Below are 18,931 nucleotides of genomic sequence, written 5' to 3'. Positions count from 1 at the left end.
GCCCTGAATGTACCTGAGAGTTGGACAAATTCTTCTTGTCCTGGTTTAGCTGGAACTGTATTTTTTTTTTTTTAATTAACGTATAATCAGGTTTATGCACACTTCATTTTATCAGGAGGTATAATGTCCACAGAAGACATTAGACGCAATTTTATGGATGTTCAGTTATTCATGCGTATCTCTTGGAGCTACAGTGCCTTCAGAAATTATTCACACCCCTTGACTTTTTCCACATTTTGTTGTGTTACAGCCTGAATTTAAAATGGATTACATTTAGATTTTTTGGGTCACTGGCCTACACACAATACCCCATAATGTCAAAGTGCAATTATGTACAATTTGTACAAATGAATTAAAAGTGAAAAGCTGAAATATCTTGAGTCAATAAGTATTCAAACCCTTTGTTATGGCCTAAATAAGTTCAGGAGTAAACATGGGCTTAACAAGTCATATAAGTTGCATGGACTCACTGTTTGTGCAGTAATAGTGTTTAACATGATTTTTGAATGACTACCTCATCTCTGTACCCCACACACATAATTATCTGTAAGGTCCCTCAGTCGAGCAGTGAATTTCAAACACAGATTCAACCACAAAGACCCGGGTTTTCCAATGCCTCGCAAAGAAGGGCACCTATTGGTAGATGGGTACAATTTTTCAAAAGCAGACATTGAAAACAGTGGTGGTCAGTGCCATTTATTTTTTTCATGAGCATGGCCTTGTTTCTATTACAGCATATTGGATGACTGTCATTCATATTTAATTCACCCAGTTTAATGTAACAGCGATAGGTTTAGGCTACTACATGATACTCTAATTTTCCCTATACACATCATGAGGTTGCTAACACCTAGCCTAGGAATGACAGTTTACAACGTAGGTCCACGCAGGTCGAGAGACAAATTTGAAGTGACAATACCACCTTGCACACTCTTGCCTGCATCTAGCTGATTTAGTGTGTAATCATTAGTCCAGCAGTTGCAAACGAGAGTTTCTATTGGACACATTCAGGTATGTTTATCCTCGTTTTGTTCCATTTGCTTGCGTTTAAGAAACGTTTTTATAACATAATCGGCGGAATGAATACACCCCTGATCACGCGCAAACGCAGTTCACTTTCATAGCAGCCCGTTGTATTCCTTCTCTCCTCTATGTGCTCTCCTCCTCTCACGTTGTCCCTTCGCATGTGGACTTCAATGCACAACACATCAGCTGTATGTGACCAGGCGAAAAAACCTTTCCAAGCTAAACTGCTACACACAGCCTACATCAGTCACCCTATAATAATATATATAATATATAATGTCATAGTCAGCATAGCTAATAGAACTAACGTGTTAGTAAACCACCTACAATCATGCATTAACGTTACAGTGTACAGTCAGTAAGCAGTTACACTGGTGGCAAAACATTTGTAAAACCAAAAGCTTACCTTGACTTGAAAGAGTTCCAGTGTTGTGTTGGAAAGTCATAGCCAGCGAGCTGACGTAACATCCCTCTGTTTGAGCAGGGTGTTTCAGTAGGCTAAACTAGCTAAGTAAGTGAAACTGAAAGTTAAAAAAATGATGAAATCTCTCTCTATTTCTCTCTTGCTTCTCCTTCATTTTGGAAGAAATGTATTTGTTAAACTGTTCAACTACTGTGTTTCTCTCTCGTTGAGTCAACTACTCACCACATTTCATGCACTGCAGTGCTAGCTAGCTGTAGCTTATGCTCTCAGTACTAAATACATTTTCTGATCATTTGATTGGGTGGACAACATGTCAGTACATTCTGCAAGAGCTCTGGTAGGTTGGAGGACGTCCTCCGGAAGTTGTCATAATTACTGTGTAAGTCTATGGAAGGGGGTGAGAACCATGAGTCTCTTGGGTTTTGTTTTGAAGTCAATGTACCCAGAGGAGGACGTAAGCTAGCTTTCCTCCAGCTACACCATGGTGCTACCCTACAGCGTGCTGTTGAGGCTACTGTAGACCTTCTTTGCAAAATAGAGTGTTTAATAAATTATTTGGTGACGTGATTATATATAGTATAGTTTAATCTAAAAAGGATATCTTTAATGTTTTAACATTTTTATTTTTATGAAATTCCCTGAGGAGGATGGTCCTCTCCTTCCTCCTCTGAGGAGCCTCCACTGATTGAATATCCCTTTGAGCAAATTACACTTTTGATGGGTATCAATACATCCAGTCACTACAAAGATACAAGCGTCCTTCCTAACTCAGTTGCCAGAGAGGAAGGAAACCGCTCAGGGATTTCACCATGAGGCCAATGGTGACTTTAAAACGGTTACAGAGTTTAATGGCTGTGACAGGAGAAAACTGAGAATGGATCAACAACATTGTAGATACTCCACAATACTAACCTAATTGACAGATACAACACATTACGTAGTACCACTGCATATTTTCATACATAGTGGTTGCTTTATCATGTTATGGGTATACTTATAATCATTAAGGACTGTGGAGTTTTTCGGATAAAAATTAAATGGAATGGAGCTAAGCACAGGCAAACCCCTAGACAAAAACCTGGTTCACTCTGCTTTCCACCAGACACTGGGAGATTAATTAACCTTTCAGTAGGACAATAATCTAAAACACAAGGCCAAATCTACACTGGATTTGGTTACCAAGAAGACAGTGAATGTTCCTGAGTGGCAGAGTTACAGTTTTGACTTAAATCTGCTTAAAAATCTATGGCAAGACCTGAAAATGGTTGTCTAGCAATTTGACAGAGCTTAAAGAGTTTTGAAAAGAATAATGGCCAATGTTGCACAATCCAGGTGTGGAAAGCTCTTAGAGACTTACCCAGAAAGACTATAATCCCTGCCAAAGGTGATTCTAACATGTATTGAGTCAGGGGGTTAAATACATATCTAATCAAATCAAAATCAAATCAAACTTTATTTGTCACATGCGCTGAGTACAACAAGTGTAGACTTTACCGTGAAATGCTTACTTACAAGCCCTTAACATTGCAGTTTAAGAAGAAGAAAATATTTACCAAGTAGACTGAAATAAAAAGAAATAATAAAAAGTAACACAATAAGAATAACGAGGCTATATACAGGGGGCACCGGTATCGAGTCTGTGTGCGGGGGTACAGGCCATTTGAGGTAATCTGTACATGTAGATGGGGGCGAAGTGACTATGCATAGGTAACAAACAAACAGCGAGTAGCAGCAGTGTACAAAAGGGGGGGGGGTTCAATGTAAATTGTCCAGTGGCGATTTTATGAATTGTTCAGCAGTCTTATGGCTTGGGGGTAGAAGCTGTTGAGGAGCCTTTTGGTCCTAGACTTGGCGCTCTGGTACCGCTTGCTGTGCGTTAGCAGAGAAAACAGTCTATAACTTGGGTGACTGGAGTCTCTGACAATTATTTTATGGGCTTTCCTCTGACACCGCCTATTATATAGGTCCTTGATGGCAGGAAGCTTGGCCCCAGTGATGTATTGGGCCGTTCGCACTACCCTCTGTAGCACCTTACGGTCAGACGCCAAGCAGTTGCCATACCTAGCGGTGATGCAACCGGTCAGGATGCTCTTGATGGTGCAGCTGTAGAACCTTTTGAGGACCTGGGGACCCATGCCAATGACCCACATCTAATCTATATATATATATATTAGCATTTAAATATATATATATATATTTTTTGTTTCTTCCACTTTTACATTACAGAGTATGTTGTGTGGGTCCTTGACAAAAAATGACAATTAAATCCATTTTAATCCCACTTTGTAACAACTAAATGTGAAAAAATGCAAGGGGGGTGAATACTTTCTGAAGGCACTGTATGTGTGTTTGTGAGTAGGTAGGGCCAGTGTGGGTAGGGCACCGGCCCACTTTAAACCAGCAAGTCTCATGTTTTTCTCTAAGAGTTCCAGTGGATAACTGGGGAGCTGCTCATTCCTCACGCTGGAAAACCCATGGGTACAGTAACACAAGACATATCGTGTTTATCACTGGGTGTCAGTAAATGGGCTTTGGCCAATACTTTTTAATTGACATCAGTAAAAAGGTGTCTCTTGAATATGTGTTGTGGCTGACACTCACCTGCTTCGGAGCGTGTCCTGGACACCATAAGGTCCCGCTTGGGGACATAGACCTGTGACTGGAACAATGTCCTTTAGTTGTGTATATAGGCCACGACAATTCTGCAATACAGAGAAGACACCAGGCTGTAGAAAATGTACTTCAATGTAGTTGCCTCTGAGTGCTGATTAGGTTACCTTGCTAGTTAATTTGCTATGGTATAGAAAAATAACCGAAGATCTGTGTTGTGTTTAGAGGCAACCTGCACCTCTCTACTGTACAGACTCCATTCCTTTCCTATGTAGAGAATGAATGAAGGAATTTCTCAATTTCTCCATCTTTGGGGAGCAGATAAGGAAAGTCCCGTTACAATCAAATACACTGATAACTAAACTCAGCAAAAAAAGAAATGTCCTCTCACTGTCAACTGCATTTATTTTCAGCAAACTTAACATGTGTAAATATTTGTATGACATAACAAGATAAAACAACTGAGACATAAACTGAACAAGTTCCACAGACATGTGACTAACAGAAATTGAATAATATGTCCCTGAACAAAGGGGGGACAGGGTTCAAAATCAAAAGTAACAGTCAGTATCTGGTGTGGCCACCAGCTGCATTATGTACTGCAGTGCATCTCCTCCTCATGGACTGCACCAGATTTGCCAATTCTTGCTGTGAGATGTTACCCAGCTCTTCCACCAAGACACCTGCAAGTTCCAAGACATTTCTTGGGGGAATGGCCCTAGCCCTCACCCTCCGATCCAACACGTCCCAGACGTGCTCAATGGGATTGAGATCCGGGCTCTTCGCTGGCCATGGTAGAACACTGACATTCCTGTCTTACAGGAAATCACACACAGAACGAGCAGTATGGCTGCTGGCATTGTCATGCTGGAGGGTCATGTCAGGATAAGCCTGCAGGAAGGGTACCACATGAGGGAGGAGGATGTCTTCCCTGCCTGCAATGACAACAAGCTCAGTCCGATGATGCTGTGACACACTGCCCCAGACCATGACGGACCCTCCACCTCCAAATCGATCCCGCTCCAGAGTACAGGCCTCGGTGTAACGCTCATTCCTTCGACGATAAAAGCGAATCCGACCATCACCCCTGGTGAGACAAAACCGCATCTCGTCAGTGAAGAGCACTTTTTGCCAGTCCTGTCTGGTCCAGCGACGGTGGGTTTGTGCCCATAGGCGACGTTGTTGCTGGTGATGTGTGAGGACCTGCCTTACAACAGGCCTACAAGACCTCAGTCCAGCCTCTCTCAGCCTATTGTGGACAGTCTGAGCACTGATGGAGGGATTGTGCGTTCCTGGTGTAACTCGGGCAGTTGTTGTTGCCATCCTGTACCTGTCCCGTAGGTGTAATGTTCCGATGTACCGATCCTGTGCAGGTGTTGTTACACGTGGTCTGCCATTTTGAGGACGATCAGCTGTCCGTCCTGTCTCCCTGTAGTGCTGTCTTAGGCGTCACACAGTACGGACATTGCAATTTATTGCCCTGGCCACATGTGCAGTCCTCATGCCTCCTTGCAGCATGCCTAAGGCATGTTCACGCAGATGAGCAGGGACCCTGGGCGTCTTTCTTTTGGTGTTTTTCAGTCAGTAGAAATGCCTCTTTAGTGTCCTAAGTTTTCATAACTGTGACCTTAATTGCCTACCGTCTGTAAGCTGTTAGTGTCTTAACGACCGTTCCACATGTGCATGTTCATTAATTGTTAATGGTTCATTGAACAAGCATGGGAAACAGTGTTTAAACCCTTTACAATGAAGATCTGTGAAGTTATTTGGATTTTTACAAATTATCTTTGAAAGACAGGGTCCTGAAAAAGGGACGTTTCTTTTTTTGCTGAGTTTATGTATGCATGTATGTATGTATCAATGCATGCATGCATGGACCTATCCCATTTAAATAGGTGATAACATATAGCTTGCTGGCTGTAAGCCCCCCTGTGTTCTCGAGAGCTAGTATGGACCAAACAAAGCTCGCTTGTGTTAGCTGCTAACGTTAGATGTGTAACATTTAATTAACCTTTATTTAACTAGGCAAGTCAGTTAATTAACAACACATTCTTATTTACAATGACGGCCTACCCCGGCCAACGCTGGGCCAATTGTGCGACGCCATGGGACTCCCAATCACGGCCGGATGTTATTAACAGTTAACTTACCTAGATAGCTAACTGCAACATTGTCGTTGACCTCTCAAAATGGGGTCAATATGTTACGTTTTTTGTATAGTAATATGCTATATGGCACTGGGTTCGAATAATTGTAAATAACAAAGCTAGCAAACTACTCGAAATACGCACCATGATTTCCACTAGTTACCACAGCCGCAAAATTGGCCATATTGTAAAAAGGCTGCTGTCTATTCATTTAATAGCGCTGGTTGGCTAACGTTACAGTACTTCCGGTCATGGTGCCAAGGCTCTGAGTCGCTAGCTATAACCAAAATGTCTCATCTATCTGTGCTACTACCAGCTTCCTGCTAGATAGCTACTTGGTTTATGGTTTGTCTCTTAACTGTAGCTATTGACTACAGCCAAAACCAGAGTATGTTGTCTAGGAAATCTAATCACAAGCAGTCGAAAGTGAAGTCAATATTATGATACAATCAAAAGATTGTCGTTGCTGAACTGTGACGCACGTAGCTATATATGCTAAAACATTCCCAATAATGAACAGAAGGGGGTATAGCTCAGTGGTAGAGCATTTGACTGCAGATCAAGAGGTCCCCGGTTCAAATCCGGGTGCCCCCTCCTTTTTGTTTTCTGGCACGTGTGAATTTGAGCCCTAGTTATTGACGTTTCTGGTCGTCCATGGATGTTTCAATAATAAAAATTCACAACAGTACGGTCGAAGAAAATAGGTCGTTTAATTGCACAATCATTGTGGCTTTAGAAGAGTCCAAAAAGCAACCAATCTATATGGCAACAACACATTTATAATATTGTAGCCATCTAATATATATTTTTTAAGTTATGGTAGTGAATAACAAAAACAAAGGACATGATCATCTTGGTCAATAAAAGGTTAACACAACATCAACAGCAATCTTTTATACAAATGTAATAATGGTGACCATCAATGATCATACAATTACACAAAATGCAGTATGAAATATCACTCAGGACAGTGAAAACAGATGCTTCTGCATAATGGTCTTGTCAATAAAACGGTCATATTCCAGGCCCAGTAAAGTGAGCTGTGACAAGGTCTGTCTGGCTCAAACCACATTTTATATTTGATCGTCTATACGAGTGTTGGTACATCCACTTAGCAGTCCTGGTCACACAGTACTTCTTCCTTGCATTTAATCTCCATCAACAAGCAAGCAGAAGTCCAAGGCACTTTCTGTATTGAAATAGCTAGTGTCTCTTCCCTTTCTTTTCCCAATGTTGATCAGAGTTCATCCTTCTCCAGGCTGGGATCATCTCTTTGAGGCTCTTGCTGACAGCTGCAAAGGGCACTCTGGTCAGATGGCTGGGGAACCAGCTTCATGTCTGGATGCAGTGTGGGCTGGTTGGTCTGACGCTCAGAGTACATCTGTTATGGAAGAAGACAACTTTCCTAGCTGCGTTTCTTTTTCTCATACACAGTACAGTATCTGAGTTGACACTGCAGTAAAAGTATCAATGATAATAATAGTACCTTAATTTATCTGAGCTGATTTAGCATTGGCATGCATAGCAAATAAAGACAATTACCCGTAGAACACTGTAATAGTAACAGTACAATCTGTTAGGTTGTACGAGCTGTCGTACAATCGTCTGGCCTGCTTTAGCTATCGCTTGTGCTTCATCATCATTCCCCTGTAGGGGAAAATAAAGAAATCCATATCTTAATCAAATATCCACAAAAACCTGGCTAGATCCTATTCATTACAACATGCATTTGCATTTCAAGTATCCCAAAATGTACATGGTAGCAAATACATATTGATTCAAACATTGGCACTCTTTCTCTTTCATACCGTTGCCCACTCAATCTTTTGGATGAGGTCAGAGACTCCTCTTCACGGGGATGTAGTGGGTGCCTGGCTTCAGGTGGGTGTAGAAATGCTTGTAATTTGATTAATTCTGCTTCAGCACCAGGCTGTTCCCCAGCATCAGCTAAGGGAACATGTAAGGAGCCACTGTGCCATTAACATTCACCGGATACTTAAACTGTAAATGGGAAAGGGCTGTATATTACGCCACGGTGTGAAAGTTTAGAATTCACTTTTATTTTATTGTGGCTACCAATTTTTATTTTTGGGAACCTGCTGGCTTTGGGTGGAATGTTCAGAATGTTCCCCAACCTTGAAGAAGTCAAAGAATCCAACAAGATTTGCTTTGCCCAGATCCTTCTCTCTTTCCCTGAAAAAGAACCAGCCAGTTATTCTGGCGTCTCGCAGCTCAGGGTTTTTCTTGGACAGAGTGACCAGGTGTAGGCGCTTTTCACGACTGTCCCGGCCACAGAATAAGGCTTGTTCTGTTTTGTTGGACCAAGGGGGACCTAGAGGCCAAGGAAACGGAGTAATGTGCATGTGAGTAATGAGGTGTAAGTAAGCAGAATTAGCTCAAGAGAGAATGTAAGAAGTAATGTGTCTTACCTGTGTTGCCCTGGACTGACAGCAGGTCATTGGAAATGCCCCTCAGGGTCTCCAGGGTGGAGTGAGTGTTGTCATAGGTGGGGAGGATGATGTCTCGGGTGTCTGTGGAACCACACCAGAAGATGATTGGAACAGCCCCAGGAATGTCATCTGCTTCCTTGTTTCCATTGGCCAGTCTCCCACATTAATGTAAAATTCCATATCAGGAAACCTCACCTCATATTGAAAATATCTTATTATGTGAATTTCTGGGGAGGGGCAAATAAGTACCATCGGACAGTTAAGAAAGGACCATGATCATACTTATTGATGAAAGGACAGAGACCAGCACACACAAACTCACCTATAACTAATAGTGCACACAGTTTTACCTTACTGCATAGTGAGAGGAACATTTCATCAGAGAACTAGTTAAATAAAGGTTACATTTTTTATTTTATTCGAAAAAATTATCTTGATGTCAATGTATTTTCCCAGGGAGCAGCGGTACACCTGGTTGTCGATTACAGCATAGTGAATGAGACATCCTCTGTTGGAGAACCGACGGGGAACCTCCTGTCGGAGGCGCTGCAGGGCAATGAAGGGGAAGGCACTGAAGTCTGAACAAATATTTATATTGACTATGTCCGTCCTAGCTCGCTCATTAATGTCAATCGAAATTACTGATAGCCTCTTATCTATTTACTCGCCCCCCCCCCCCCCCCCTATGCCATGGTTTGTACATCTCAATTGTCAGTAAAAAACACATTTGTTTAAGCAAATCAGCCATATCAGCTATGTTTTTTTTTAAAGGCAGTAAAAGAGGCTGAATTAGGGTTGCCAACTTTCTCACTACCAAATAAGGGACAAAAGGTGGCGTGCCAGTGCACGGTCACACGGCGGTGTGGGTGTGGTGTTATGGGAATTAATAAACAGTGTATATTCATAGTCTTATTATTAGTAGAAAGGAACCATGGCCTCTGTCCAGGGGAAGGTGGGCGTGGACATGCTGCTTCTGAACGAGTCTTTACCTGCATGTAAAGAGGAGATCAAAAGTAGTTAAATCACCTCGATTATAGGAACAAGAACATAACCGTAGGGACAATTGGAGTAATGTTCAGCCCGCAAATATTAGGCTCTATAGGGGAATAAAGGGGTGCCCAATCGTATACATTGTTTAAGACGTTAAGAGTTACATTTTGTGCATCAATAAAACATAGGCTACAGCAACAGAAACAAGTAGTTTATTTGATGACAAACTCCCCATTGTATGAGATCTCAATTGATCTTGGGGTGAAATGCCTTCAAAGGGTTGGGTTACTAAACAGTTTCCCCAAAAATAACTTTAGTAAGGGACTGACCAGCAGATGAAGGAATGAAATTCATGAAATAATTGACATAGACAAAGAGCCTCATCCTCTCCCACTGCCAACCACTGAGCTTCCTCTCACTACAATATATCACCATATTATCAACATGGATTCAATAAATGTACAGATTCATTATTTGTTTTATTAATGTTTTTCAACTATAAATACATAGGCCAATAAGAAATGATTTTCACAAAAACATTAAATATCTGCACAATGTTACTCAAAACGGTCACCCTTTGTTAGAGTATTGACTCTTTCTCCCAATCATCACTGCTCAAGTAGTACTCTCCATCTGTAGTTGTATCTGAGTCATACTCCTCAAAGTCTGACAAACTGGAGCTAGTGATGGGCAGTAGTTCCTTGGGGCCTTGAATGACTTGCAACTTCTGATCAATGATAAGTGAGTTTAAAATCTCTGTGTGCCAAGTCGATGACTCATTGAACCGTAGAGGCATAGGCAATGTCAGGCTCTTGCTGTCTGTTTTTATTAGACTAATATAGGTTCTCTGAGTGCTAGAGAAAGCTCTGGAAAGGGTCCTGGGTGGGCGATCAAGGTCCCCTGGCCCTCTGATATCCTCCAGACTCCTTAGGTACCTTGTGGGGGCCATATCAGTTCCTGTGGAGATGCGCCTGTTTCTTGATGTTCGGTTTGAGTAAATGTTGGTGACAGAGATGGAGCGGCCATGTTTCAGGCCAAAATCAGTAGTGGTTGGAGAGTTGTTGGAGTATGAGAGCTGTGTGGGTTTAAAACAGGCAGTTCTACTACTATCTGATCTACTGTCCTTACCCATTGAGCTAGAGAAGACATCTTCATTCTTTGTGTTTAGGCTAAAATGACTGGTTCTAGAACTTCCAGAGTCCTTATGGGATTGACTCCCAAAATAGGGTGAATGTGGAGGATTTGTTCGACTTAATTCTTCTTTTGACAGCGATGGGTTTCCATTTTTCTCAGTTGATATTGTGTTCCTCTCTTTATCATGAATATCTAACTGTGCATTCTTGGATGCTAATTTAACTGTGGATATTGTCAGCCCATTGCAGCCTCTGTTTTGTTGTCTTAGATGACCTGCCACATTACGTTGAAGGTCAATGGGTTTCAGCACTTCTTTGACCTCTGGAGACCTCTTCCCTGTCCGTCTATTCTCACTGATGACACTAGCTCCCTCAAGTGTTGATGACACCGTTTTCCCCTTTCTACCAAACAACACACTCTTTTCCTCAATGTGTTTGCTACTGAATATCAGTCTGAGGCGATTCAGTATCTGATCTACTTTCCGGTTGCTTCTGTAACCAGTGGGCTCTTTTTCAGTCCTATCAGAGATAAGAGTTGCGTCCTGAGCAGGCGGGCCCAAGCTATTCTTTCTAATCTGAGATGCAAACAAATCCTTATTTGAAGTCTGACATTTAAATCCACTGATATTATGTATTTCACTATCAATAATCTCTGAACCAGTCACTTTTATTTTTTCCCCTATCATCAACTGTTTTGTGTCTGCTGGGGCACTGTGTGTACCACCATAGGATCTGGTGAGATCAGTCATATGATCTGGTGAAACTGGGGGGCTGTGAAGATGTGACTGAAGCCTGTGAGAGGCCCTGGAGCTGAGGCTGGAGAGAGAATGAGTCTTAACTGCCAGACTGGGACCTGTGTCATATACACCTGAATAATATGCATGGTGCTTGAACATTCTTTGGTTATTAGATTGAACGGAGGCATTCGTCTGCAGAATCCTCTGTTGGCTGATGGCTTTTGATAAACCAACCTGGGCTGCTAAGTTATGCTGCTTCGCCAACATGTTGATTCTCTCAGAAGATGACATCCATCTTGTGTTACTGGGTGGCGAGTAGGGGGAGTGATTGTCACCAGCTGTATCCATAGATACAGCCTTGGTTAAATGTCTATCAAGTGACTTGGACCTGTTAGGGTATTTTGGACTCTCAGTTGCTGTATCTAAAGTGTTCTTAGACATGGGGAGAGAGTTAAATATCAAAGATGAGCTTAATCTGGCCCTACATCCAAGAGGGTAATGAGGCAGTGTAGTACGAGGCAGGATTCTGTTGAGGCTCTGGGGTGGGAAACATTGTAGGTCAGAGGCAGGGAACAAGGTGAGATGACTACTTGAAATGTGCTGTCTCAAGGTGACTGGACTCTCTCGGTGGTCAGAGGAGGAGGGGAGGCCGGAGGGGAGGTTGGAGGGTAGGTCGGAGGAGAGGTTGGAGGGTAGGTCGGAGGAGAGGTTGGAAGGGAGGACGGAGGTGAGGTTGGAGGAGAGGCCGGAGGCTTCAGCCTGGGTCTCTACATAGTGGGAGGTGGGCAGTGTGGTGGAGCTGCTTGGTCTTAGCAAGGAGAACATTCCTGGTGACTCCACACTCCATGGCCTGATCAAGGACAAATGGCGAGCTGGTGTTACGGCCCGACCAGAGGCCTTCTGAAGCTGGCTCCTCTTCAAGTTAGAAGACTGAAGTTTTGGTGGTTGATGTGAGCTGTGAAAGGGAATGTTCTTAACCTCAGGGGAAAGACTCTCCACAGTGTCAGTCCTGGGCAGGGACTGCTCTTGAGGTGCAAGGAAGGGGCAGGAGATGTCAGAGTGGTGGGGGCGGATGGGGCAGCTACATATGTTCCGATTTGGGCTAAAGGGAATAGGCGTTTTCAATTCAGCTGATGGTTGGATGTTTTCTCCTTTCCGAGGGTTAGATGTAGGATCCTCATGCTTCACTGGTGGGTGTCTGGCTGACTGTGGTGCTGACGCTGGTCCAGTCACTCCAGAACTTTCTTGGTCCTCTCTCTGATTCTGACCTATGGCTGGCCATTGAAGAGAACAAGATTGGTACATTGACCTTTGACACAGTTGTTCACATTTTTATTAACCATTTATTTGCTAGGAAACCAGCCTCTTTGAGAGACATAATCAAATTTATTTACTAAGTATGTGTATACATTGAGTGTACAAAATATTAAGAACACCCCCCCCCTCAATTTGCCAGGCATGGACTCTACAAGGTGTCGAAAGCGTTCCACAGGGATGCTGGCCCATGTTGACTCCAATGCTTCCCACAGTTATGTCAAGTTGTCTGGATGTCCTTTGGGTGGTGGACCATTATTGATACACACAGGAAACTGTTGAGCATGAATAACCCAGCAGCATATTGCAGTTCTTGACACAAACTCGTGCGCCTGGCACCTACTACCATACCCCGTTCAAAGGCACTAAAATGTTTTTTTACCCTCTGAATGGCACACATACACAATCCATGTCTCAAGGCTTACAAATCCTTTAACCTGTCGCCTCCCCTTCATCTACACCGATTGAAGTGGATTTAACAAGTGACATCAATAAGGGATAATAGCTTTCACCTGGTTTCACCTGGTTAGTCAATGTCATGGAAAGAGCAGGTGTTCTTAATGTTTCGTACACTCAGTGCATATCAAATCAAGGATAACAGAAGTAACCACATCTAAACATATATGGCTCCATTTGTGTGTACATGGGTTACAGAATCCTCAAGTGAACTGTTTAAGTGTCTGTTTCACTCCCCGTCCAAACTAGGAGCCACCATAGCTGCAATCATAACACACAGTTTACTATCTGTCCTTTAGTAAAGAACCAGAGGAGGACTGAAGCCATTACACACCTGTGGAGCTCTCCTGCTTTCCACCTGTTTCCAGTAGATCTGTTCTCCTCTTCCCTATTTCATCCTCAGGGAAGGCAGCAGGTCCAATCTCCTGTAAATATATGAGAGAGAGAGAGAGAGAGAGAGAGAGAGAGAGAGAGAGAGAGAGAGAGAGATTAAGTATGCAAATCATGTCTATTTTTAGACATCACCTGCTATGCTTGGTGCAAACATACAATAGAGGGATTTGAATCAATATTTGCATTTAACCTTTGATCGATGAGTTCATCAAAAGCTATGGGCCAATCTCATAATAACTCAACAATAAGTGCAACTCCCAATTAATCAATATTTTGGTTAATCAAATAAATGTGGTTGTGAATGCGAACATGCTATCAAGCTAAATTACATGACAGAGAGATATAGGAGCATAGGTTAGAATATGTTCTCAAGAACTGTCACAAGCCGCTGAGTTTACCCAAGCGTGTGTCATAGGCATGCAAACCCGCTGAGGGTACACCCAAGCTGTTGAGAAGGCTCCCTGAATGGGGAGTGTGAAATACGACAACTTTGATGCAGTGCGGAAAGCAATACTTTACAAGGAGATTATAGGCCCAAAGGTGAGGGGAACACCCAGGCACTGGTTACTACACACCTACTGAGGACCTTATGCACTAGTCTGTACCTTATTAGACTCCACTGAGTGATCCTCAATGGGCTCCTCCGTTGCAGGACCCTCTGTTAGCTTCTTCTCTCTGTGTGCTGCCTCTGTGTGTGCCTCCTCTGTGTGCACCTCTTTAGTAAGCTCCTCCTCTGTGTGCACCTCCTTGGTGAGCTCCTCCTCTGTGTGCACCTCCTTGGTGAGCTCCTCCTCTGTGTCCATCTCCTCGGTGAGCTCCTCCTCTGTGTGCACCTCCTTGGTGAGCTCCTCCTCTGTGTCCATCTCCTCGGTGAGCTCCTCCTCTGTGTGCACCTCCTTGGTGAGCTCCTCCTCTGTGTGCACCTCCTTGGTGAGCTCCTCCTCTGTGTGCACCTCCTCGGTGAGCTCCTCCTCTGTGTGCACCTCCTTGGTGAGCTCCTCCTCTGTGTCCATCTCCTCGGTGAGCTCCTCCTCTGTGTGCACCTCCTTGGTGAGCTCCTCCTCGGTGAGCTCCTCCTCCGTGAGCTCCTCCTCTGTGTGCACCTCCTTGGTGAGCTCCTCCTCTGTGTCCATCTCCTCGGTGAGCTCCTCCTCTGTGTGCACCTCCTTGGTGAGCTCCTCCTCGGTGAGCTCCTCCTCCGTGAGCTCCTCCTCTGTGTGCACCTCCTTGGTGAGCTCCTCCTCTGTGTCCATCTCCTCGGTGAGCTCCTCCTCTGTGTGCACCTCCTTGGTGAGCTCCTCCTCTGTGTGCACCTCCTTGGTGAGCTCCTCCTCTGTGTCCATCTCCTCGGTGAGCTCCTCCTCTGTGTGCACCTCCTTGGTGAGCTCCTCCTCTGTGTGCACCTCCTTGGTGAGCTCCTCCTTTGTGTGCACCTCCTTGGTGAGCTCCTCCTCTGTGTGCACCTCCTTGTTAGGCACCTCTGCAAGCTCACCTATTTGCTCCTCCACATGCTTTGCCTCAGTACTCTTGTCTTCGCAGCTTTGTCCTCCAGGAGAGGGGACGTTGCTAACCCTAGGGGATGGGGATGAGCCTGCATTAGAATATCACTGTACCCTAATTTCATCCTCTGAAGGCTGTTGTAACAGTAATCTGCATGTTTCCACCATGTTTGTAAGTGTACTAGCTACTTATTTGTTACAAAGGCTCACCCATTGTTATGGCTGTTGTTTTTTGCTCCCGGGTCTCTGCTGCCCCTCAGAGGAAGCCTGAGGCTGAACATGGAGCTGAGACGGGCTCGCAGAGTTGTATGTCTTCTGCTACCGTCATCCTTCCCTTTTATTGCTTTACTTCTCACAGTTTGCTGCTCTGTAGAATGACAACGTGTTGAAATAACACTCAGGACAAGCAGCAGTGAGTTACTAACTATCATAGCAAAGGATAAAGAGTAGGACTGTATGGGCTTGACTGACTAACCTGACCCTGCAAACCTCATGAGTAGCAGCAATATCTACAGTTAGGTCACCAGTAGTAACCTAGTCATGCTCTCATTGGAGGAGTAGCAGATCAGATTCCATCTCTTACATCTTATTAGTCATCACTTGTCCTAAGGGCAATTTCAGGCCATTTCTGGGTCAATGGCTCACCTTACATTTGGCATTTTAGTCATTTAGCAGACGCTCTTATCCAGAGCGACTTACAGTTGGTGCATTCATCTAAAGATAGCTAGGTGAGACAACCACATATCACAGTCGTAGTTAGTCCATTTTAACTCATTAAAGTAGTTATTAGCAAAGTCAGCGCTAGTAGTACAAATGCAGATTTGTTTAAAAAAAAAAATTGTGGGATTTATTTAAGATATATTTATTTGAAGAGGTAGGGTTTCAGGGTTACAGTTCATGTTAACAGTTACATGTAATAGACTACCGGTCAAAAGTTTTAGAACACCTACTCATTCAAGAGTTTTTCTTTATTTGTACAATTTTCTACATTGTAGAATAATAGTGAAGACATCAAAACTATGAAATAACACATATGGAATCATGTAGTAACCAAAGAAGTGTTAAACAAATCAAAATCCATTTTATATTTGAGATTCTTCAAATGGCCACCCTTTGCCTTGATGATAGCTTTACACACTCTTGGCATTCTCTCAACCAGCTTCATCTTGAATGCTTTTCCAACAGTCTTGAAGGAGTTCCCACATATGCTGAGCACTTGTTGGCTGCTTTTCCTTTACTCTGTGGTCCGACTCATCCCAAACCATCTCAATTTGGTTCAGGTTGGAGGATTGTGGAGACCAGGTCATCTGATGCAGCAGTCCCTTACTTTCCTTCTTGGTGAAATAGCCCTTACACAGTCTGGAGGTGTGTTGGGTCATTGTCCTGTTGAAAAACAAATGATAGTCCCACTAAGCCCAAAACCAGATGGCGGTTGGAACCATAAAACAAAAAACAACTCCAGACCAAATGACAAATTTACACCGGTCTAATGTCCATTGCTCATATTTCTTGGCCCAAGCAAGTCTCTTCTTATTATTGGTGTCCTTTAGTAGTGGTTTCTTTGCAGCAATTTGACCAAGAAGGCCTGATTCACACAGTCTCCTCTCAACAGTTGATGTATGGACTTGGTCTTTTACCAAACAGAGCTATCTTCTGAATACCACCCCTACCTTGTCACAACACAACTGATTGGCTCAAACCCATCAAGAAGGAAAGAAATTCCACAAATTAAGTTTTAAGAAGGAACACCTGTTAATTGAAATGCATTCCAGGTGACTAATTCATGAAGCTGGTTGAGAGAATGCCAAGAGTGTGCAAAGCTGTCATCAAGGCAAAGGGGTGGCCATTTGAAGAATCTCAATATAAAATATATTTTGATTTGTTTAATACTTTTTGGGTTACTACCTGATTCCATATGTGTTATTTCATAGTTTTGATGTCTTCACTATTATTCTACAATGTAGAAAATAGTAAAAATAAAGAAAAACCCTTGAATGAGTAGGTGTTCTAAAACGTTTGAACCGTAGTGTACATAATAGTGATTATTCTCCCTAACATACGTCTAGCCAGTCATAGACAGAGAAAGTTAACAATTAACCATAAGTACATATTTACAGATAATTACAGTATATGGAAAGTCATGTTATGAGACATCTGTTAAGTTATGAGGACACTTTTAACCCTGTAGAGACAGAGCAGTTCCTGGCATAAGGGCCAGGAGCTTCATAGTTGATAACGCAACATATGAAACACAGTGAGCACATTTACATACACACAAATCATTTGATATAAAACTGATTATGGCAGTAGGCCAGTTATAGCATTAGTCATGTGAACAACGTTTATTTTGATTTGCGATTTTCTGCATTTATCAAAGTCCCATCAGGTAGCCTGATTTCAGACGTGTCCATGTAAACAGGATTATTAAGGATTTGTTCTTCTTGCAAAGCATTGAAAAACGTTAAACGTTAACGTTGAAATCAAACTATTATACTAATCTGACTATTCCAAATAATCGTGATACTGTACAGGTTTCTGTGCCTCTGGGAATGGAAGTTTTCTCCATCTCAGGTAGGAATACAAGCCTTCTCATTTACTGTGGGGTGTGAGGAAAAGCTCTGTGTCCCTTCCCACAGGCAAAGCTGAAACTCTATAGCACTGTGTTCTGCCACCCATGTGCATACACAGGGGTGCAACTTTGGTTTTAGAAGTAGGGGGGGACATAATTATCACACAAAAAAAAATGTTATCCAGTCGGATAAACACTACAAACAGCCTACCCGACCACTTGGAGGCGTCTGCATGGTCCTAAAGCACACCGTCGCCCCGTTTTGTATCACATTCCAATTATAAAATTAGGGGGGGGGGGGAGAAATGCAATTTCAGAATGTGGGGGGATATATCCATATATATCCATAATCAAACACATAGTTTCCATTGAATTTGCACCGTTCCGGTATTATTATGAACCGTTCTCCCCTCAGCAGCCTCCACTGGTGTAGACAGTGTATCTGGTGGTCTGCCCTCACCTATGTTAGTGCTGTGTGGTGCCTGGGATGGGTGGACACTGATCTTGTTAGTCTGCTGGTTTCTCAGGTTCTCCGGCCATCCTAACACAGACTTTCTGTCCCCCCGCTGCTCAAGCAGACGTCTGGTGAGCACACAAGTATAAATGATTAGTCGGACATAAAGTATGTAGCTACACACACAGAGAGAAAAACAGACAGAAACCCACGATTCAACCAGCTTGCCTTTTCATCTCAAATCCAACTTTTAAAAATCAAATGCAGTTATTTTACGCTAAAGTATATGATCTCTCACTTACCCAATCCTCTCCTTTTCAATCTCCTTTAGACGCTTGTCTCTCTCTAGAACTTCAACAACAGCATGTGCCTCTTCATTGCTTAGGAAACCGAGATCCAAGTTCAAATTATACACTGTCATAGTTCCTAAGTTGGCAGCAATCACTAACTGATTCCACTACAGGTGAGGTGATAAAAGGAAATAGAACGTAAGTTGAAAGGAAACTGAAAATCAGACATTTAGATAACCAAGCCACTGATGTTCTACAGTCTGCGTCTTCCCATTGCAGAGTACTCCGTGTTTTAGTCTGTCCCTCCCTTCATGCTAGAAGAACAAACATAACTCTATGCAGGTGGAACCACGTCGCTGGTCAGCTGAGAACAGAGCAGGTTACACCCTCTCACTGCCAGCACTCTATTTGTCTCCCGGGCAGTTTGCTGATGTTATCT

General features: G+C 43.1%; 2 protein-coding genes and 1 non-coding gene across 3 annotated transcripts; 1 reads left to right on the top strand and 2 right to left on the bottom strand.

Moving 5' to 3' along the window:
* The first annotated feature begins 6,729 nt into the window (after positions 1–6,729).
* Positions 6,730–6,801, top strand: trnac-gca (transfer RNA cysteine (anticodon GCA)). The gene has a single exon. It is a non-coding gene; the product is annotated as a tRNA-Cys (tRNA).
* Positions 6,802–7,293: 492 nt separating this feature from the next.
* poglut3 (protein O-glucosyltransferase 3) lies at positions 7,294–10,001 on the bottom strand. The gene is given in 10 exon segments (XM_071339942.1): positions 7,294–7,588; positions 7,750–7,854; positions 8,016–8,052; positions 8,054–8,208; positions 8,343–8,539; positions 8,637–8,784; positions 8,787–8,852; positions 9,008–9,046; positions 9,090–9,235; positions 9,977–10,001. Coding segments are annotated over 10 exon segments (1,062 nt in total). The 3' UTR covers positions 7,294–7,444.
* LOC139537011 (uncharacterized) lies at positions 9,924–18,846 on the bottom strand. Its single transcript, XM_071337802.1, has 6 exons — positions 18,505–18,846; positions 18,209–18,330; positions 15,390–15,546; positions 14,286–15,252; positions 13,622–13,712; positions 9,924–12,791 (listed from the first exon to the last, which is right to left on the bottom strand). The coding sequence occupies exons 1-6, from the start codon at positions 18,621–18,623 to the stop codon at positions 10,228–10,230; spliced, it is 4,020 nt and encodes a 1,339-aa protein (XP_071193903.1). The 5' UTR covers positions 18,624–18,846; the 3' UTR covers positions 9,924–10,227.
* Positions 18,847–18,931: the final 85 nt, after the last annotated feature.

The sequence above is a fragment of the Salvelinus alpinus genome, chromosome 13 (assembly GCF_045679555.1).
Source record: "Salvelinus alpinus chromosome 13, SLU_Salpinus.1, whole genome shotgun sequence".
Classification (NCBI taxonomy): domain Eukaryota; kingdom Metazoa; phylum Chordata; class Actinopteri; order Salmoniformes; family Salmonidae; genus Salvelinus; species Salvelinus alpinus.
Note: the sequence above shows the minus strand (reverse complement) of the source record. Positions and strands in the feature narration are given on the sequence as shown.

Excerpts from the sequence above, each read along its gene's own strand:
- LOC139537011 (XM_071337802.1), bottom strand. The coding sequence starts at position 18,623 with ATGACAGTGTATAATTTGAACTTGGATCTCGGTTTCCTAAGCAATGAA. Across the intron at positions 13,713-14,285 it reads ACTCAGTGGAGTCTAATAAG|GAGATTGGACCTGCTGCCTT; the intron begins GTACAGACTAGT and ends ATATATTTACAG. Across the intron at positions 12,792-13,621 it reads AAAGCAGGAGAGCTCCACAG|CCATAGGTCAGAATCAGAGA; the intron begins GTGTGTAATGGC and ends TTCAATGGCCAG.